This window comes from Schistocerca piceifrons, chromosome 1 (genome assembly GCF_021461385.2).
Source record: "Schistocerca piceifrons isolate TAMUIC-IGC-003096 chromosome 1, iqSchPice1.1, whole genome shotgun sequence".
Taxonomy (NCBI): domain Eukaryota; kingdom Metazoa; phylum Arthropoda; class Insecta; order Orthoptera; family Acrididae; genus Schistocerca; species Schistocerca piceifrons.
Window position 1 is genome coordinate 264,780,491 of NC_060138.1, and position 23,321 is coordinate 264,803,811.

General features: G+C 38.0%; 1 protein-coding gene across 2 annotated transcripts in view; it reads right to left on the bottom strand.

Moving 5' to 3' along the window:
- Positions 1-954: 954 nt before the first annotated feature.
- The window catches only part of LOC124782403 (nuclear receptor-binding protein homolog), a 436,938-nt gene continuing 414,571 nt past the window's right edge, over positions 955-23,321 (bottom strand). For both annotated transcript variants that reach the window (XM_047253937.1, XM_047253938.1), the window contains one exon: positions 955-3,074. In XM_047253937.1, the coding sequence (XP_047109893.1) occupies positions 2,910-3,074 (165 nt within the window). In that variant the 3' untranslated portion in view covers positions 955-2,909. The remainder of the gene's footprint in view (positions 3,075-23,321) is intronic.

A 23,321-nucleotide genomic window follows, 5' to 3' on the forward strand; every position in this document is an offset into this window, starting at 1 on the left:
AAAAATTTCTAGACTATGCACAGCAGATTACTCCAAAACACCTGAGAGTTGTAAAAGGTATTAAGGACAAAATATCTGAAAATAGTTATAGGAAACAGTATCTACTCCTGTGCAACATAAACCAATGTTGGGTATGTAATATTATCCCCCCCCCCCCCCCCCCACACACACACACACACACAGTCAAATCTAATGTAGGTACTTCATCAGAAAAACATATCTGAAATTTTCATGAAAATAATTGATTAGGTTTATCTCCTGCCTGTAACCAGAAATAAAACAGAATGAATACATTAAATTTTACACTAACTACTTCCTAGCCATAAGTGCCTGTTGATAAAGCTTTCAATTGCAAGGCACATCTTTTCACACGGCAGTTCAGAAACTTTTCCGTTACTAGTAAATCAGTTTCATGTTCTACAAGCCATTATTTTTGGAACAGCCTTCACTGAGGAAGTAAGTAATAAGGACAATACAGTGTTCATTAACAGACTTCTGGCTCGCAGGGTGTTAGGCCAATGGGCTTACCGACAGTCTCTCAGGGTATCAATTCCCTTATCTTCCTTAACTGTTGTCAAAAATTTTATGTCAGACACTATCATTTACTTTCCTAAACACAAAGCTAGAAAAAAATGCATTACTCTGCTTTAGCATTGTGCATGGAAGAGTGAACACACACAAAAAAAGTTTTCACCACTTACCCAGAAATCTAAAATACCTAACTACCCATAAAATACAATTTCAGACAACAAAGATGGATGTGCTATCTTAAATGGAGTTATTCACAGAAACATTGATGGTGTATCATGGTGAATTGGAGGGTTTGGGAAAGTCCATCATGTCCTTTTTTGCCGGATTACACTACACACACAACTCAACAACATTACATAATAACAATGTAAGCAGGAGAAGATAATGGATGGTATGGTCATTTAAATAAAGAACACAAGGCAATAAGATTGTATGTATGCTTCTTTAATGAACTAGAATGGCTGAATGCTCTTTTAGTAACGTAACTGGAGAAACAGCCACTGACATTTCAAAGGGGTTGCAGTAACCACACACAATACAAGCATTTACAATGATTTAATCACATTTTCCTTTTCCCATTGACCATTTATCACCTGAAACTGTTTTATCTGGTCATATAGTACAGAAATTTCTGTTACATCATTAAACATGTATTTCTATATGCCCAAATGAAAGCACTTTTACAGGTTTAACAGGCCCTGTTTAATGAAAATATTACCGATCATTCTACCAATCATCTGAATGCTTTCACATCAAATTTGCATTGTTTCAGTCAAAACACAGTCTTAATCACGCTCAATATGAGCCATACAAAGCAGTGTTGGGAGTTTAATCTGTTCTCTTAATAGACTAGGGAATAACAATACATTGTATTTATTGAGCTATGAAGTCTTATTCTTCTGTCAGTGATAGAAGTGCACAGGTTCTTTTCCCAAAGCCTTACTGGTGTGTAGGTTGTGAAAAGAATTGCAGCAGAAAAGAATCTCTTCACCAGAATGGTTTGTTACAAAGACAAAAAACCATTTGAGTTTGCAATTAACACTAAAACACTGCACTGGAATTTGAGCAAAAACATTTCAAGCTCGGGGGAAAGAGAGAAAATATATTTTATAGGTCTTAAGATACTACACAGATATGCTTTCATTATTTCTTCTTGCCTCAGTTTTTGTCACTCACACTCTGTTAAACACAAAATTAGGGGTGAGCATATTTCTTGCGCTTTTATCCATTTTCCAAGTCTTCAACAGCCGTTACCCCATACCCATTCCTCCCTTCCCCCAGTTCTCCTTGAAATACACATTTATAACTATAGCTTGGCCCCTTGCCTCCATCATAACTCACTAAGGTATATATGCTATGTATCGATACTTCCAGTGTCATTTAAATCCTAATAAGATAGCAATCAGTCTCAAGAGGCTAACATATACATGATAAAAATAACAAAATATTTCTCCATTATATACACACAAAATTCTTATTAAACTACCATGAGTATTGTTTTACTTCTTTTTTAAAAAAAACACAAGCTATAAAGCAACATACGTAGCACACATTTTTAATTAAAAAGTGCAAATTGACATGCCTATAATAAGCAGCTGTTGGTTAATATGGATTGTTTGGTTCTATTACTGAATGAATGAACAAATGAAAAAAGAGTAGAATAGCAGAGCTACATTATAATTACACACTGAAATCCTGCACTTCATTGTTCATTTCATTACTTCATTTTTGAAATCATACATCATCTACTGAATTATCCAGCATAACAATATTTCCATCTTTCTGATATATTTAACCAAGATCCTTTTCCAGTTCCTTTCACATTTTAAAAGATATTTTGGACACTTCTTTGTTGTCTATTACTAACAAATACACATATTTAGACACGATGGTATCCATACACGCATACAAAACATTTTAAAATAAAACACAAAGACACACAATTAAAACACACACTTCTCATTGACAGCAGGAATGCAAAAATTTATCAGGAAGATCCTACAAATGTGGTTCACTTACGTATATTTCAACAGGAAGTACACAATGCACAGGCTACCACTGATTTTAAATACTATGAACCAATCCAACTTTTCTGGACTGAAGATAAACACTATTACGCATACACAAGTATGCCTATAATTTTGAAGTAAAAATAAATGACAAAATACAATTTGAATTCATCATAGCCTGCCAACAATGTGCTCCTATTTGAACACAAAAGAAGCAAGGTCTGGGGAAAGGGTGGGTTGCCTCCTTTTTTTCTTTTTAGTGAAATGGATGACTAGCTCACTGCACGAAGCTGGCTTAAAAAATAGACACATTTATTTGGGACAACATTAGTATCGCGGGCTGCTCTGCAACCTGCGAGGAAACCGCTACTAACTACCCGAATGTACAGGGACAGCACCACTCCGCACAGTTGCTGGTGGGGGGAATAATGGAGCTTGCTTCTCAAGACCGCTGGGCCCTGGGTTTGGAGACTGTCTGTTGAAGCAGTTGCGAAGAGTCTCTTCAATGAGTGAAGCCAGCTTCTCTCGGTCTGCCTATTAGGAAAATAAAATTAAAATTAACAATAGTAAGCGCAGGTTGGAATATCAAAAATTATGGAAGGAATAGATAGTTTCCCACCGTAAAAATGACACACTGAATTGCAGACAGTCACAACATTAAGTTTTTGGCTATAGCCTTCATCAGAAAAGAAAAGGAAAGAAAAACACACACATTCACACAAACAGGCAAGGAAGCACGCGCCAACGCGCCCCCCCCCCCCCCCCGGTCTCACACACACACACACACACACACACACAGTGCACATGCAACCACTGTCTCTGGCTCCTCAGGCCAGACAAACTTTTTCAGTCTGACCTGAGCAGCCAGAAACAGCGGTCGCATGTGCATTGCGTGTTGTTGGCAGTGGGCGGGGGTGGAGTCGGGTGGGGAGAGGGGTGATTTCCAGATGAAGATTTTGGCCGAAAGCTTAATGTGTAACAATCTTTTCATCGTGTCTGTCTGCAACTCGAAGTGTCACTTTTATGGTGAGCAGCAATCTGTCCTCTCTATAACTGGTCAAATTACATTAGAAGGATATGTGAGAGTATGAAAAGAAAGTAATTTTGCACTGTCTTCCTACATACTTTTTAGAGTAGACAGACAAAAATATTTAGAGTCTGTAACTTAATTCCCAAAGGGTGATCTGGTCACTCGTGTTTGATACTCATTATGTCCGAACCACCACTCACATATCAACACTACATGACTTTCCACTTTGGAAATGGTTTAGATTGTTGGTAAAGACCAATTCACATTAAACTGAAGGTGGCTCGTAACTAGTGTCATTATTAACTGTTTCACATACATGAAGAACGCAGTAGTAAGTAATCTTCAACAAAACAATTCACTAAAGATCGTACAATGCAGAATTTTACCATGGGCCTCTTTTTCCTCCTTGTGGCATATGGTTTTCACATTTTAGTCATTGTCAAGACATATTCTTATTAATAAAGCCTTAGACCAAGCTAAAATTGCAGACATTATGTGCCATAAATGAAATGTATAAACAACTGTAATGACTCTTTACACTGATAATTAATTTTATGATTTACTGAATACCACAAAATCTGCAACAAGTGAAAATTTTCATGACTAACATATTTCCTTAGTGGAAATTTAACAAATGTGAAATAGTGCAGAGGTTGCAACAGATTTAATTCACTGTGATATCACAAACCATGTTCTAGTCCCATAGGTGACAAAACCTTAGTAACATATACAAAGATGGTAAATCAATGAAATTTGTGTAAATGTTGGTTTGGAAGGAAAAAAAATCAAGTATCATGGAATCTGGCGCTGTCTCTTTTAGTGTTGCTACCAACTCGTTAAATATATCACTTATATCACTGAATAAAGCACTCGCTCTCTCGCCGCCCCTCCCCTCCTCAAATAGAGACGATAAATTACCAACCAATTTTCCTTACATATTTTTACTGTTTTTAGAATCAGATTCCTGCATTTTCCTTAAGTCCTTAAAGTGCTTCATCTTTTATCTTTCATTTGTAGTCTTCTATTGTGTAGTCCAGAATTAGTTTAGTTTTATATAGCACAGAATTACGCTTTATGTGACATTTCAGTCATAAACGAAAAGCAAGATTGATTGTGGAGGAAAAAGTCTTGGAACATTTGGAAGCTGTTACACAGTAGTTTACATACACATCCAAATTTTATAGACATTCTTTGAGCTAGTTTCATTTCTACATGTAACCTGCTATTTTATGACAAAGAACTGTCAGGGAATTAGAATCACCACTCCCTCCACATACATTTGTAAAATTGCTTCTACTATGAAATGTGTGTTTTACAATGATCACCATCATTTGCGCTATCAAATACATACTGCAGTTTCATTTCATGCCTTCACATTTGACAAAATAACTTTCTGAAGACAAAACTTTTTCCAACCAGATTTCATTATTGTACTACAACCACACAATCTTCTTTTTACATTTCCTTTTTCTGTATGCATGGTGTGTAAATTTTTTTGCTTAATATGAACTGTATGTATGCACAGGTGCACGAGTTTCATCGTGGAACTGAAACAGTACGAATTATACGAAGTTTCCAAACTAATATGTTATTCAGACATGGAACACAAATTTCTACTCAAAACTGAAATTGAAACAGGTATCTGGGAGCAAATAAATATCACACTTATCTTTTGTCAACTGAATAATATTGAATGTATCATTTGAAGAAGAAAACAAATGACAAGAAAAACAACAATTAAGATGTGCAGCAACACATTACCCATAACTACAACTAAGAACTTTAACAGAACTGACAGACACACACAATGGCAAAATTGTTTAACAAGCATCTATCACGAAATTAGGGAGCATGTAGGAAATAGTAGTACTGAGGTAACATATTCTGTAAGAAGCAAAACACCAATGTACAGTAAAAACTAATGTAATTCCTGAAACTATGCAGCACCGTATTTGCTTCTCTCCCTCTCTGAAGAGGACATACTCCGTTTGTCACCCGGCTTGTTACTACAAAGCAATTTGTGCCACACTGATTTGAAGATGGAGTTATCCTCTGTAATGTCAGTGAATCAATAAACATGATTAGAAAACTGTTTCATTCATGTTTAATGAGCCACAGCCCTCACAATGTAGTCCATTTTGAACAAGACATTAAGCAGTAGATGTTTACTTCATCTTCCATTGCAAAAGTAGTGTTTCTGCACTCCCAATAGGAGACTGGTCTTTGTAAAGCATATGATTCTTATCACAGACCAAGTCTTAATTCACATTCATATATTCTCCATCTCTACTCCCTTTTTCCATGACATTATGTACGAGTATTCTCCCATCAACATATACCCTTTCTTAGTATGTGTTTCTTATCCCTTTTTTCTATTGGAACACCCCACCTCCTCCTCATCCCTGCAATACCAAATCTCATTTATGTATTTATCTGCCTCTTGCTTCCTGGTAGATCTTTTCATTTCTTCCATTTGAGCTACTAATTATTAACAGTTTATTATTATTGTTAGTTCACTGTGAATTTGTACCTCAGTTATCATTAAAATTCAAAGACAGCTGGGATGTAAATACTTAGCAGGCATGCCATGGCACAGCAAAGCACTTCTGGTAAACACACACAAAATCAGTAGAATTCCTAGCTTTTTGAAGGGTACATTCTGTAAGGAGAGACAAGGAAACAACTTGGGATCTGAGCGAATAGCTTCTGCTGCTCCACTACCAACTGAACTACGAAGGAGAACGGAGACAAAGATGATGGAAATCTGGTTGTGTGTATTTGCTGAGAGTGCTGCAAGTTGCTGCTCATAAAGGAGGAGTGTTTCCCTGTGAGTTAATTGAATTTTTTAATGGCATTTTCATTTTTAAACCATTTTTGTTAAACGAAAATGGTATATGTTCTTTCAGACAGGTCCAAAAGAACAGATACCATCTTCACATAGATAAGGCTTACAGGCCACTGATCATCTTCAGTGCGGATGCACTCACATCGCTCAAACTCTTATGGGAATCTGCCACGAGTAATGAGTGTAGTGGGCAGGGCACAACAAACGTAGTGTGTGGACAGTACGATGGAAATGTAGTTTCCCAGGAAGCATGCCATAGGTAAGTCCCTGCAGTCGCACTATCCTCTGTGTCCTCGATGGTTCAGTCGGACACAGCATCTGCCATGCAAGCAGGAAATCCCAGGTGCGAGTCCTGATTGCGGCACACATTTTCAACTGTCCCCGTTGATATTTAGCAATGTCTGTAAGCAGCTAATGGTCTGGATTTCACTGTAATTTGATTTTTGTTATTAGACCATTGTTTGTTCCAGATTGTTTCCTGCACATTGTGCTTCTTGTGATAAGTGTTCAGAGAAACTATTATTTCCCGCAAAAAATGTTGCTCAATATGACTGATTTCTCCTTTAAAGTAATTTTTTAGCGAACTCCTGAGTTAAACAATCTATAGGTTTAATGACAACACACTGCATGAAATCACTATTACTTATTTGTTACATGGGCATTCTGAGACAGTTTTCTCCCCGGTCTGCTGGTGGTCAGTTTTACCACATTACTGAAATGTGGATGAGGCTTGTTTTACGATGCTTCTGCAAATGTGACTTATGTTGTGTAGGTCAACACTATGTCACTAGTGTAAAAAAAAAAAAATACTATTCCCAATGAATGATGTTTTAGATTAACTACAGTAATACAACACATTCTATAAAATTATGCCCGTATCATACACACAAAAACACCTGAATAGTCATTACAGGTTTCTGAAGGAACATATTGCTGTGGAAGGTTGCTGTGGAATATATCTTTAATCAAATAGGGTTAATGCTGTAACATGCCTAAAAGTGAACAAGAAAATAGGAAATGTGGGTAACTGACTGAACACCATGATGAATCGATCATCCTAACCAAGATACACACAAAACCATTACCCACCACACTAGTGCATTTGCCTGCTAGCTACACAAATAAGGACACTGAAGAAATATAGCATGAGATTTAAAAAAAATTATTTAGTAAATTAAGGGAGACTGAAATTTAATTATGATAGGTGACAGGATTTCAATATTAAGAAACAGAAGAGAGGGCAAAATACCAGCTGAATATGGAATTAAGGAAAAGAATAAAGAGGGAATCAGCATCGCAGAACAGCATGTTTAAGAGTCATGTAAGAAAAGGGAATATAATGGTAGAAGGATATTTTGAAATCACATTAAGGTGGTTTCTGGAGTATAGCTAACTGAATAATGTTGTTACACTGGAAAAAACTCTTCAGTTTTACGAACACAAGTGTCCTCCTAAATGACTAGCAATGTGTTCATTTTTAGTTGTTATTTTCTTATATTCTTTCAGTTTACTGTTTCATATTTTTAAGGTTCTGATATCATTCATTGTGGAAGATTGTAGAGGTTTCTTTCTTTCTTTCTTTCCTCCTCTTGTATGTTTTCACACTGCCTCAGACACTGTTAATGGGCAATTCCATGTCAAATCAACAAGTGCTACAACCTGACCCTCTCAGATTTTTTTGAAATTAAGTATGCATATATTACTCATAAATCATGACAATTTTTTCACATTTTTCTGATAAAAAGTTACAGAGTAATGGACCTTCAAAAATTGAAAAGATGACAAATTTTTGACTCGCGGAACAATGTTGTTTTCTTTACAACTCGTGTTCTTAATTAAGCTAGAACAATAAAATTTACTTCATTGGGAAAGCTCTTTTAAAGAGCTTTTACATGATACCAAACATCATTAGTTTAATATATATACACAAATTGTTAAAAAAAAACATTGTTGAATTTACCAAATTTTGAAAAACTGGATGACTCGGAAATGTAAAAGATGGTGACTGTCCATGTGGATGTAAGAAACTAACTGTGATTTCATCCTTCTCCTGATTTTTTTCAAGTACACAGGTTAACCACCAGTGTCCATTATAATCACAAGCAACATATCCTTTTATGTCTTTGAACGGTATTGTATAACTGTCAGAAACTGTCACCAGTTCAATTTTACTATCATCAGAGTTTGAATACGCTTTTGTTATTATTTTGTCCTTGCTAAAAGGAATAAAAGTGTGAAGTTTTTGTGTCCCTACAATTTTGCAGCATTTCTCAAATCTCTCCACAAGTTTCATTTCCTCATTTTTGTGAACTTCTTTAGTAGCATATTTGAAGTTCATTCCTTCTATGTTATCCTTGGCAAATATATAAAGTTGTTTTGGTGTCATTATTTGATCACTGTATGGCCATTGCAGACTTGCTCGAGCTGCAAATTGTGTAACTGTTCCACCAACACCATCACTAGCTCCCTTCCCATGCGTGGTCGCTGAAAAATGCCATTCAGCTTCAGTTTGGAAATCTTCTTCATGATGGCACAGGTTGATAAAGTTCCTCCTATTTTTTACAATGAGCTGCTGCTCCATCAGAGAAATAACCTATTTTTCTTGGTTTTCTACTGAATTTAACAGTCAGGAAGTCCATCAAGTATGACTGGAACAAATGCACAGCAACAATGTCATGTGTTAGGCATTCTGATATGATTACAAGACTTGTGTGCTTGAGTTTGTTCCCATTCTTGTAATAAGCAACAATGTGATGAATCGTTGCTTGCATGTTCGTCCAGTGATAGCCTTGAACTTCGTCCTGCATGACAAAGGAGTAATTCTCAGAAAAGTCACAGATCGCTAAGACCTCGCCTTTTTTAAGTTCATTTCTCAGTTTCTTCCGGAAGGTTGATTGTTGACTAGCAACAAATGAATGTCGTGTAAGCGATTTTAATTTATAAAAAAAAAAAAAAAATCAATAAACTTGTCCGATGATTTTATGATTGTTTCTAGAGATGTGTGATCAACAGAAACCCATTGCTGATAAGCTACATTATCAATATCATTAGTATTCAACAAATCTTGTAAATATGTCTTAAATGTTTCTGGGCCAGGGCAGAATTTACATTCACCAAAATGACAAGCAGGTAATGACGGATTACATACAACTCTTGCAATGCAGTCTTTGTAAGTTTTTACTGGATTATTTTCCATCATTTGTCAGCTGAGGAATGTTGCATCCAGTCAGCATGAGTTTGAAGTTTTGATGGGTAGTACAAACACAGACACTATGTGTACCACTACTTCCAGCTAAAACACAATATTTGGGACGTAGGTCTGCAAACTTCGAAAATCCAATGTGGAGCTCTGGATGGTTGTCTTTAAAGTTCACGTAAATTTCTTTCAAATTACTTAAAACTAGCCGTTTTTGTACTTGCAGTTTTCCTCCGTTATCTCTCACAAGCACAAAATCTTTTTTCCCAGGCATTGCCCTGCTTATCTCATCATAACAATAAAAGTTTCTAACAAAATCAGCAGTTGTTTGATCAAGAGTCTTGCCAGGTTTTGGGTTTGGTGAAGACATCCCTTGGCCTTCACCAAATCTTTTACTCTTTGAGCCATTTAATTTGTTACGTTAAATTCATCTTGAAGCTTCTTAACACTCCAGCTTTTAGGTAAAATGGTAAGAATTTCCATCTGTTTACTTCGAGATGTATGTGAACGAAATTTATCTTTTAGCTGACTGACTATCTCAGATTCTGCATGATCATGTAACTCCTCTTCTTTTTCGGAAGGAAGCAATAATACCTTTGTTTGAATTGTTGAAGTTAATTTAATTAGTTTTTCCTTAGGATATTTCGCTTCACACAGTCGTTTCTTCTTCATTGGCAATTCACCAGCGGACTGCAAAGAAGCATTCAACCTTTCTAAGGCCTCACTTGCTGCAATGTCTTGTACGTCACTATCACATAAAACCTTTTCACTTTCTTGTTTCACCACAGAATACAGTAGATCATCATCATTTTCTGTGCTAGACATATCACAAATTTCTACTTGTGCAATTTTTTTACGGCAGTTGTCACTCACTTTTTGATTTAAAGTTAAAAAAGTTTTCTTGCTATCATCCATTATGAAACAAGCCGTAAGTTTTTCTTGTGGTTATTGTGGCCCTTTTCATTAAATGGATTACAGCACAAAGCTGAAATTTTAGGCATTTTATATTTCTGAAGTGAACAAAATTATTTAAAAAAATGTTTTTGAAGTTGAATGCCCCAGCTTTCTATATTCAATACTACACAATATTACTTCTCTATTCTTTCACTTTCTGTAAAAAAATATTTCATTATGTTAATAGTATGCAAACATTAACTGGTTGTAGGCATACAAACTTACAGACTCTTGTGATGTTTGTACGAAAGTTACAGGGGTAGGAGCCAGAGGGTAGGGAAGGTGGTTTGAGGATTTCATAGGGATGAACTAAGAGGTTACGAAGGTTAGGTGGACGGCAGAAAGACACTCTTGGTGGAGTGGGGAGGATTTCATGAAGGATGGATCTCATTTCACGGCAGGATTTGAGGAAGTCGTATCCCTGCTGGAGAGCCACATTCAGAGTCTGATCCAGTCCCGGAAAGTATCCTGTCACAAGTGGGGCACTTTTGTGGTTCTTCTGTGGGAGGTTCTGGGTTTGAGAGGATGAGGAAGTGGCTCTGGTTATCTGCTTCTGTACCAGGTCGGGAGGGTGGCTGCGGGATGCGAAAGCTGTTTTCAGGTTGTTGGTGTAATGGTTCAGGGATTCCGGACTGGAACAGATTCGTTTGCCACGAAGACCTAGGCTGTAGGGAAGGGATCGTTTGATGTGGAATGGGTGGCAGCTGTTGCTTGTTGGTGGGTTTGATGTGGACGGACGGTAACTGCCCCCGGTGTAAAACCTGTCCCATGCACCCTCCCACCACCACCTACTCCAGTCCTGTAACCCGGAAGGTGTACACGATCAAAGGCAGAGCCACATGTGAAAGCACCCACGTGATTTACCAACTGACCTGCCTACACTGTGACGCATTCTATGTGGGAATGACCAGCAACAAACTGTCCATTCGCATGAATGGACACAGGCAGACAATGTTTGTTGGTAATGAGGATCACCCTGTGGCTAAACATGCCTTGGTGCACGGCCAGCACATCTTGACACAGTGTTACACCGTCCGGGTTATCTGGATACTTCCCACTAACACCAACCTGTCAGAACTCCGGAGATGGGATCTTGCCCTTCAGTATATCCTCTCTTCTCGTTATCCGCCAGGCCTCAATCTCCGCTAATTTCAATTTGCCGCTGCTCATACCTCACCTGTCTTTCAACAACATCTTTGCCTCTGTACTTCCGCCTCGACTGACATCTCTGGCCAAACTCTTTGCCTTTACAAATGTCTGCTTGCGTCTGTGTATGTGCAGATGGTGTGTGTGTGTGTGTGTGTGTGTGTGTGTGTGTGTGTGTGTGTGTGTGTGTGTGTGTGTGTATACCCATCCTTTTTTCTCCCCTAAGGTAAGCCTTTCCGTTCCCGGGATTGGAATGACTCCTTACCCTCTCCCTTAAAAAAACCCACAGCCTTTCGTCTTTCCCTCTCCTTCCCTCTTTCCTGATGAAGCAACCGTTTGTTGCGAAAGCTTGAATTTTGTGTGTATGCTTGTGTTTCTTTGTGTGTCTATTGACCTGCCAGCACTTTCGTTTGGTAAGTCACATCATCTTTGTATTTAGATGTGTGTGTCTATATTAAACTATCTATACTGTCTATATTAAACTAATGATATTTGGTATCAAATAAAAGCTCTTTAAAAGAGCTTCCCAATGAAGTAAATTATATTGTTCTAGCTTAATTAGAACAGGAGTTATAAAGAAAACAACATTGTTCTGCAAGTCAAAAATTTGTCATTTTTTCAATTTTTTAAAGTCCATTACTCGGTAACTTTTTATCAGAAAAATGTGAAAAAACTTAATTTGTGGTACTATAGACATACTTAATTTCATTTAAACCCAAGACAGTAAGGTTGAAAATGATGGTTTCATTTGTTGATTTGACGTGGAATGACCCTAACAGTAACAACACTACTAAGTTAGAGGTAATTTCAAGCAATAGTAAAGAATCTCCTTAATAGAATGCTCCACCTATTAGCTGCAAAGGTAAAATTACCTGCATTTGAATCCACAAACCTAACATATGGAAGCTTAGCCAAAAATTCATAAGAAACACCATACAATCAAACCAATAATTAATTTTGTAAACATTCAAGGACATAAGACAATGAAAAATTTGAACAAAGTTCTCCAAATATATTACAGTGGAACCTCAGTAAAATGTTCTCATCTAAAATGCTTTCCCATGTAGAACACTCCTTGATCCCAGTCTTTAAGAGCCTACATGAATTAATTTCCTCATCAGACTTTCTCCCTTTTCAGCAGCGAATCTCTGAAGCTGCAGATCACAATAGCTTGTCAAAAGATGACAGGCATCTTATCAGGTAGCACAACAGTTGAGTAGTTGTAAAGAAGTGGACAGGGAAAATTTCCTCCCAGCTACTGGTAATATTCCTCAAGCAAGTAAAACCCCGAAGTTTTCCTACCAATTGCCCAGCTGTGATGAAATTTGTGATTAGGGAATAACTTTTTTTTATTTCAGTACATTAAAATGGTTGTGCAAAACAATAAAAACTGCATTTACAACAGCCCTGAAATTGCAAATCATAAAGTAAGGCAAGCAAAAAACAGATACCATCATGAAAAGAAATTTCGAAGCATCTTGGGATGTCACCTTTCTTGTTACAAGTCACTGTTAGCAAATGGAAATATCTTTAATATACTGCTTGTGAAAGGGCAACAAAAATGTCAGAAAGTGAGAAAGCTGGAAGACATCCTATGCTGGAAAATGTTTTAATTTGGATGATGCACCAAACCAACACTCTGCCGATTTCCCTCAATCGATCAGTAAAATATGCAAAAGCTCTAGAAAATACAGAGAAGATGAAAATAGGAACTTTTTCTACTGCTATCCATGAATAAAGACGATTTTGCTAGCGGCAAAAACTGGTGTCTTAGTAGGCTTAACAACAGGGTATGAAAAATCCAACATTAAAATGTAAACAAATTTATACTGTGCAACATGAAATGTATAATGGTCAGAAGCTCATTAAGACTGTGCCAGTAAACACTTGTGCGAAAGGTGACAAGTCAGAGAAACTTTATTTACTGATCATCAGTCAAGCTTTCAATCCTCACTATTTCAAAAACGTGTATGAACTGCTATGCAAATACATGAATTAGCAATGAGCTTGGATGACAGCAGTACAATTTCTCACATGGTTAAATGTGTTTGATGCAAAACATTCAAAAAAATTCTAGGACTGTGCTCCTTTTAGACAAATCTATTACTCACCCAAAAGAGTATTCACTGTGAAACAATCAACTTCCTTTCCCTAAATCCACTAGAAAATTTCAGTCCATGGACCAAGGCATCAGAAATGTGACAACACAGTTTTATCACAATATTTCGATCAACAATTTCTGCAATACATTATCATGCTGGACTCATTTGGATGTAACAAGTTTTATTTCAGCTGTATGGGATGCTTGGAAACCTGAGGTCTGTGGAAACTCTCTTCAAGACCAGAGTTTCTGAAATGGATTTAACCATGTCTTGAAATTTTTTGGGGCAATATTTGCATAGTGTACGTGACTGAGTGGATAACGGACAGTGACAATTGGCTTTATTAAGTTTGACTTCCGATGCTGGTTGTGTCAGTAGTGCTCCTCTTGTGCCTTGAAACATGCACGAACTGCTTAGATAACATAGAACATTAGACCTTAAATACACGTGAGGATCCACCTACTTGGTACATAACTGGCTGTACCAGTCTCTGAGCGACTACAATGAAACAGCTAACAAACAAAGTGGACACACTCAACATCTCAGTATATTTTACTCAAGTGTGGCTTTCAGTATGTATGACTCGATAAATTTTTTGGATTGGAAATGGGTGGTTGGGTGGGTGGGGGGCAAATGTTGATTGCTAATGATTCTGATGATTAAGACTGGCAGATAGTCACAAAAATTCAGTGACGTCTACTTTAAAGATTTTATTTTGGGTGATAATAGTATTATCACATATGAGTATTGGAAACAGCTGAGATAATATAAGATATGACAAAAGAAATTGCGTTGAAAATGAAGCATACATAGCATGCACACGAAGAGCCTGTTCCTTCAAAATATCAAGTGCTCAATGTGATTAGTTTTATACGCAGATAAGTCTTTCAGGTGGTGTATTGCCTGATGATACTAACTACAAGCTTAACTGCATGCTTTAACACCTGGCCAGATTGGAAGAAGAGGCATTACATCAGTTTTGAAAGCACGTGAAGTCCATGCTCTTGGAAAAGCAAATGTATTTTATTGCACAAAGTATTAGATATAAATTATAATATTGTGTATATTTCTTTTTAGAATATCTATAATTTTTTATGTACAAGCACATTTATGTTATTTCTTACAGAAGCAGCCATTTAAGGCCTTTTTCCACTTAATGTTCACTTTATTCATCGAATCTACAGGAGTATGAATGAGATTTTACTCAACACATACTTTATGAAGAGTACTCTGCAATGGTTAAACATTATATTGCCGCAAACCCATTTTCATACCATTCAGCTCCACAAAGAATGTCTAGCATGGACATTAGCTGTCGCATCAACAGCTGCTGCATTAAAAAGAAAATGTGTCACCAGCTGGAAGAAGAAACAGCTGTTCCACAACAAGATTATGTCAACACATTCATCTCGATTCATCACCATGAAAGGGCATAAATTGCATTAAGACTTGCCAATGCACCCTACAATGTGTGGACGATCTATTTACCTACAATTTCTTCTCATTCCTAAAGATGAAGGAGTGACTTGTAGGTATAAAATTTTGCTCAAATTGTTAAACAGACATATTTTAATAAAATAGAGAATTTCAGTTTCAGTGGGGTTAAAACGATTGCCACGACACTGGAAAAAGTGTATATCACTAAAAGGGGACACTGTTGCAAAAGCTTGCAATTGGGTTTAGAAAAATAAAAAAAAAAGTCTGTCTTTATTCCTAACAGGATTACTTATTAAACCGACCTCAAACAATATATGATGAGGGAGAGGGGGAAAAAAAGAGGGCTAGCTATGTCCAGAAGGGTAGTTAATGAGGAAAAAATTGAGTATTTTAGGAAACTGCTCAAAAATATGAAATGGTGAGAAGTTTACAGAAGTTACACAAGTACCATCAAAGTTCACATAAATCATGAATTACTCAAGGTATACAGGTGTCCTACAGGACAAAAAGTAAAACAGATCTGGTAGTCAGGAACATGTCTGACACTGTAACTTCTTACAAGAAATACTAAAAAGTATCAAAAAAGTAATTGAGGTACCAAAGTAAATGCATTACGATACAAGAATAGCACCATCAGACAACAAGTACAGACAACATGAAATGAAATGAAAGAGGAAACTGGTAGAACTACAGAATGAAGAGAACTAAATAGTTCTGACAGGAGATGATAGTTTGCTAACAAATGTGTTTAGTGTCACACAAGCACTTCATATTGGTAACTTACATACTGTGATTTTTAAGCTCTGTAAATGGTGCCCTGGTCTACGGAGACTGCAACAGGCAACAGACATGCTTTTTTGGTGCTGCACATTTTGGCAATATTGATCGAGATAAACTTATGGTGCAGATTGATCGCGATAAACTTATGGTGCAGTATTCTTCTTCGGCACACCAGTGTAGAAGCGTGCACAGAATCAGCTAAGTGAAAAATCCGTCCAATAAGCATGTTTGTTTATACGTAAAGGCTGATTTATGAATTTTTCTTTGTTTGAGACCACATGTGAAAGATCGTGTGGCGATTTTAAGTTATAGATTCACATATTTTATTGCTCATAATGTTTCTGTGAAAACTTTCATTGATTGTATGACTACCCTTTTTAATTGTGATGTATTGAAAATCTTCAAACATTCACGAATGCTGCAACGTTAGGTTCATTGTAGGCTTAAACTAAATTATCCTCTTAAAATTTTTAAAAACAGTAGACCTACCCTCATTCAAAACAATCCCTGCCCCAGCCTCCTCCTTACCCACACTCATTTGCCACTCCAATCTTGCATTGGTGCTGCTGCTTAAAATGTTTCAGTTGCCAGAGACTGCAGTCGTGTGTGTGTGTGTGTGTGTGTGTGTGTGTGCGCGCGTGTGTAGATTTCAGTAGGTAATTCCTAAGAAGGCAGCAGTGAATTTGGAATGTTTGCCATCAGCTAAATACCCAGAGCACACACAAACAGGTTCAAATACATATTATCAATTCTCTACTGAAAACTGGAATATTCAGGAACTCGAGGTACAAACTGAACAAAGAAAAAAATACAGACATTTACATGGGAAATCCAGGAAATGGATCACGAATCTATCACAATGTTGTTGTTCTCACCTGCTAAAAAACTAAGTTTTCAGCCGACAAGCCTTCTGAAGTAGAACACACATTCACGCAAACACAACTCTCACAAACATGACCACTGTCTCAGGCCACCGATGCCATATTGCAAGCAACTGCACATGATGGGAGAAGCAATCTCTGTGATGGGGTAAGTATGAAGCAGTGGGCAGGAAGGGCAGAGACAGGAGGGTAAGAGGATGAGGTGCTGCTTGTGGGAGCGTGTGGGGATGTGGTGAACACTGGCAGCTAGGTGCAGTTGGGAGGTTAGATTGTGTGTGTGTGTGTGTGTGTGTGTGTGTGTGTGTGTGTGTGAAAGAAGTAGAGGAAGGGAACAAAAAGACTATGGGTGCAGTGGTGGAACAGAAGGCTGTGTGTGCTGGAGTGGAAGCAGAGAATGGGATAGGTGGGTGAAGGACAGGATCTAGCAAAGGTTGAGACCAGGGAGGCTAAGGGAACATAAGATATATTGCAGAGAGAGCTCCCACCTGTGCATTTCAGAAAATGCAGCAACTGGGTGGCCCAATTGTTTCTTGGCCAAAATTAGTCAGTGGCCATTCATGCCAGACAACTTGTTGGTTGACACCAATGTATAATGCAATACAGTGGTTGCTTGTTGATCACATGACTGCTTTCACAGGTAGCCCTGCCTTTGGTGGGATGGGTCATGCTTGTGACAGGACTGCAGTAGGTTGGTGGTGGTGGTGGTGGTGGTAGGATGTATGGAGCAGGTTTTGCATATTATATCTGTTACTGGGATCTTCCCCCCATGAACCATAGACCTTGCCGTTGGTGGGGAGGCTTGCATGCCTCAGTGATACAGATAGCCGTACCGTAGGTGTAACCACAACGGAGGGGTATCTGTTGAGAGGCCAGACAAACATATGGTTCCTGAAGAGGAGCAGCAGCCTTTTCAGTAGTTGCAGGGGCAACAGTCTGGATGATTTACTGATCTGGCCTTGTAACACTAACCAAAACGGCCTTGCTGTGCTGGTACTGCGAACGGCTGAAAACAAGGGGAAACTACGGCCGTAATTTTTCCCCGAGGCCATGCAGCTTTACTGTATGGATAAATGATGATGGCATCCTCTTTGGTAAAATATTCCGGAGGTAAAATAGTCCCCCATTCGGATCTCCGAGTGGGGACTACTCAGGAGTAGTAATTATCAGGAGAAAGAAAACTGGCGTTCTACGGATTGGAGCGTGGAATGTCAGATCCCTTAATCGGGCAGGTAGGTTAGAAAATTTAAAAAGGGAAATGGATAGGTTAAAGTTGGATATAGTGGGAATTAGTGAGGTTCGGTGGCAGGATGAACAAGACTTCTGGTAAGGTGAATACAGGGTTATAAACACAAAATCAAATATGGGTAATGCAGGAGTAGGTTTAATAATGAATAAAACAATAGGAATGCGGGTAAGCTACTACAAACAGCACAGCGAACACATTGTTGTGGCCAAGATAGACATGAAGCCCATGCCTATGACAGTAGTACAAGTTTATATGCCAATTAGCTCTGCAGATGACAAAGAAATTGAAGGGATGTATGATGAAATAAAAGAAATTATTCAGATAGTGAAGGGAGACGAAAATTTAATAGTCATGGGTGACTGGAATTCGGTAGTAGGAAAAGGGAGAGAAGGGAACGTAGTAGGTGAATATGGATTGGGGGTAAGAAATGAAAGAGGAAGCCGTCTGGTAGACTTTTGCACACAGCACAACTTAATCATAGCTAACACTTGGTTCAAGAATCATAAAAGAAGGTTGTATACATGGAAGAAGCCTGGAGATACTGACGGGTTTCAGAAAGATTATACAATGGTAAGACACGAGATTTAGGAACCAGGTTTTAAATTGTAAGACATTTCCAGGGGCAGATGTGGACTCCGACCACAATCTGTTGGTTATGAACTGTAGATTAAAACTGTGAGATCGACAGGAAGTGCAAAATGGCTAAGCAGGCATGGCTAGACGACAAATGTAAGGATATAGAGGCTTATCTCACTAGAGGTAAGATAGATACTGCCTACAGGAAAATTAAAGAGACCTTTGGAGAAAAGAGAACCACTTGTATGAATATCAAGAGCTCAGATGGAAACCCAGTTCTAAGCAAAGAAGGGAAAGCAGAAAGGTGGAAGGAGAAAGGTGGAAGGAGCATATAGAGTGTCTATACATGGATGATGTACTTGAGGACAATATTATTGAAATGGAAGAGGATGTAGATGAAGATGAAATGGGAGATATGATACTGCATGAAGAGTTTGCCACAGCACTGAAAGACCTGAGTCGAAAAAAGGCCCCCGGAGTAGACAACATTCCATTAGAACTACTGACAGCCTTGGGAGAGCCAGTCCTGACAAAACTCTACCATCTGGTGAGCAACATGTATGAGACAGGCGAAATACCCTCAGACTTCAAGAAGACTATAATAATTCCAATCCCAAAGAAAGCAGGTGTTGACAGATGTGAAAATTACCGAGCTATCAGTTTAATAAGTCACAGCTGCAAAATACTAACGCGAATTCTTTACAGACTACGAATGGAAAAACTGGTAGAAGCCGACCTTGGGGAAGATCAGATTGGATTCCATAGAAATATGGGAACACGTGAAGCAAAACTGCCCTTACGCCTTATTTTAGAAGCTAGATTAAGAAAAGGCAAACCTATGTTTCTAGCATTTGTAGACTTAGAGAAAGCTTTTGACAATGTTGACTGGAGCACTCTCTTTCAAATTCTGAAGGTGGCAGGAGTAAAATACAGGGAGCGAAAGGCTATTTCCAATTTGTACAGAAACCAGATGGCAGTTATAAGAGTCAAGGGGCATGAAAGGGAAGCAGTGGTTGGGAAGGGAGTGATACAGGGTTGTAGCCTCTCCCCGATGTTGTTCAATCCGTATATTGAGCAAGCAGTAAAGGAAACAAAAGAAAAATTCGGAGTAGGTATTAAAACCCATGGAGAAGAAATAAAAACTTTGAGGTTTGCCGATGACATTGTAATTCTGTCAGTGACAGCAGAGGACTTGGAAGAGCAGTTGAACGGAATGGACAGTGTCTTGAAAGGAAGATATAAGACGAACATCAACAAAAGCAAAACGAGGATAATGGAGTGTAGTCGAATTAAGTCGGGTGATGCTGCGGGAATTAGATTAGGAAATGAGACACTTATAGTAGTAAAGGAGTTTTGCTATTTGGGAAGCAAAATAACTGATGATGGTCGAAGTAGAGAGAATATAAAATGTAGACTGGCAATGGCAAGGAAAGCGTTTCTGAAGAAGAGAAATTTGTTAACATGGAGTATAGGTTTAGGTGTCAGGAAGTCGTTTCTGAAAGTATTTGTATGAAGTGTAGCCATGTATGTAAGTGAAACATGGCCGATTAATAGTTTGGACAAGAAGAGAATAGAAGCTTTCGAAATGTGGTGCTACAGAAGAATGCTGAAGATTAGATGGGTAGATCACATAACTAATGAGGAAGTATTGAATAGGATTGGGGAGAAGAGGAGTTTGTGGCACAACTTGACTAGAAGAAGGGATCGGTTGGTAGGATACGTTCCGAGGCATCAAGGGATCACAAATTTAGTATTGGAGGGCAGCATGGAGGTTAAAAATTGTAGAGGGAGACCAACAAGAGATGAATACACTAAGCTGATTCAGAAGGATGTAGGCTGCAGTACGTACTGGGAGATGAAGTTTGCACAGGATAGAGTAGTATGGAGAGCTGCATCAAACCAGTCTCAGGACTGAAGACCACAACAACAACACAACTGGGATCTTTGCCATGAGAGTTGAGAGTAGGGGTTGTGGACGGATGCACAAGGATATTGTGTAGGTTCGATGGGCGGCAGAATACCACTGTGTGTGTGTGTGTGTGTGTGTGTGTGTGTGTGTGTGTGTGTGTGTGTGGTGGGGGGGGGGGGGGGCGAGAGAAGGATAGTAGGTAGCACAAACCTCACTTCAGGGCACGATGAGACGTAATCGAAACCCTTGCAGAGAAAATGATTCAGTTGCTCCAGTCCTGGGAGGTATTGTATTGAGTCATGAGTGGAAAGTGCCTCTGTGGACTGATGGTGTGACTTTGGGAAGTGGTGGGTGACTGTGAAGATATGGCATGGGAGATATGTTCCTATGCAAGGTTAGGAAGGTAATTTTGATCTGTAAAGGCCTCAGTGAGTCCCCTTGGTATATTAACAAAGGAACTGCTTGTCACTACAGATGTGATGGCTGCAGGTGGCTACGCTGTATGGAAGGAACTTCTTGGTATGGGATGGGTGGCAGCTGTTGACTTTGAGATATTAAAGAAAGTCTTTTGGCTGATAGCTTACTTATTTAGCAGTCTTTTGTTTTACCTGTCTGTGAGCCAGTGTCTCTACTATGTACGGTGAGTAGCAATCTGTTCTTTTATAATATTTTAGTAAAATATTTGTCAGACAAGAAACATGTAAACATACGTGTTCTTGAGGGTTGTGTATTGGATCCAATTCTATTCTTAATATGTATCTATGAGTTCCCAGATAACAGAAGACATGGAGCAAAAGTTCTCTTCGCCAATTACATCAACACCATAGTCCCACATAAGACATCAGAACTCCCATTAGAGAAATGAAATGGAACCCTCAAGGACATTTGCAACTAGGCATTATTAACTAAATTAATGTTGAAAGTAAAGAAAACTATCAGTATGCACTTCACCATGAGGAAAGGAAAAAACTCACTCTCTCTAAGCACAGGTAATAAATCTATAGAAGTGTAATAAACATGAAATTTTTAGGGATGGACAATATCAGGCAACAAGAGGTAAACACGTGAAAATGCTTTTGAAAAGAATGTCATCTGTGCACCATGATCTTACGGTGTTGTCATCAGTTTGTAACATACAAGGTCTTGTGGTGACATACCGTACTATGCCTACTCACATTCAATTCTTCCCTATGGGACTGCTTTCTGGGGATCAAAGGAACAAAACCTGGACACAGTTTTTAAATGGGAGAATGGGCCATAAGAAGAGTAACTGGAAGTAGTCGTCAGGCTCACTGTAAATAGCTATTTTATCCTTTCAGACTTGTATTTGTTGCAGAAGAATGAAATTTTTTTAACATTCTAATGTTATTAGGTTATACTTTAAAGCTTATAGAAGCAATCTAAGGAAATAAATCTAACAATTTTCAAAATATACTTTTTAGACAGTTGTGTACACTTGGTCTCAATTGACACAGAAATCATTACATTAATTACATAGTGGTGCCATATGTGAACTCTTGACACTCACAATAGATATAAAACTTGCATTGTTTTTAGTTAACAAAAAAATAGTGTGTTAGGAATTATGTTCACAATGTTTTACAATCTCTGGTCACTTGATAGTACCATATTTATTTCGATTCTTGTAACAACATTCAATTTTTCCAGTTTCTCCTTTTGCAACATATTTTCAATCTAGAACCATTTTGTTTCTAACCTAGTTTACCAGTGTTATGCCATCTCTGTTGCAAATTTCTTCTGAAATGTTCTCCGTTTTCTTGCCTCTTTGCCCAGCATTTGTGGACGTTTAGCAAAATGGTTGACTCTGACAGTTCCAGGTGGTGGCAGTAAGAGGCAGCCCAGGTGGCTGACTAGTGGGATAAGGATCTCAAGTAGAACCAAGTGGGAATTATATCAAAATTTTAGAAGTGGTCACACTCAAGCTACAGCAGACCATTACAAACAGTATTTTAAGGTGCTTAAAAATGTCATTAGGAAGGCAAAGAGTATGTGGTATGCAAATAGAATAGCTAATTCACAGGATAAAATTTAAACCATATGGTCAGTTGTGAAGGAAGTGTGTGGTCAGCAGCACAAGGTCAACGATATAAAGTCAGTTCGCAGTAAACTTTTTTTTCTGTTACTGATAAATCAGATATATGTACAGTATTTAACAATCATTTTCTGACCATTGCTGGTGAATTGAACAAAAATTTCGTTTCTACAGGGAATCATATAACTTTCTTGGCAAATGCCTTTCTGAGATTTATGTCTGAAATATTCCTCTGTGATACAGACAGAGGGAAATTGAGTCAATAATTAAATCACTGAAGACTAAGGACTCTCGTGGTTATGATGGAGTGCCTAGCAGAATATTGAAGTACTGTGCTGCAGATATTAGCCCTATATTTAGCCTAATTTGTAATTTTTCCTTTAGGAATGGTCAATTTCTTAAACGATTAATGTACTCAGTACTAAATCTGCTTTATAAGAAGGGAGAAAGGGATAAAGTAGATAATTTTAGACCTATTTCTATGCCATCAGTGGTTTGCTAAAGTTATTGAAAAGGCTGTGTATGTAAGGATAATTTATCATTTTATGGCACATGATTAGCTATCAAATGTACAGTTTGGCTTTAGAAGTCGTTTAATAACTGAAAATGCTATATACTCTTTCCTC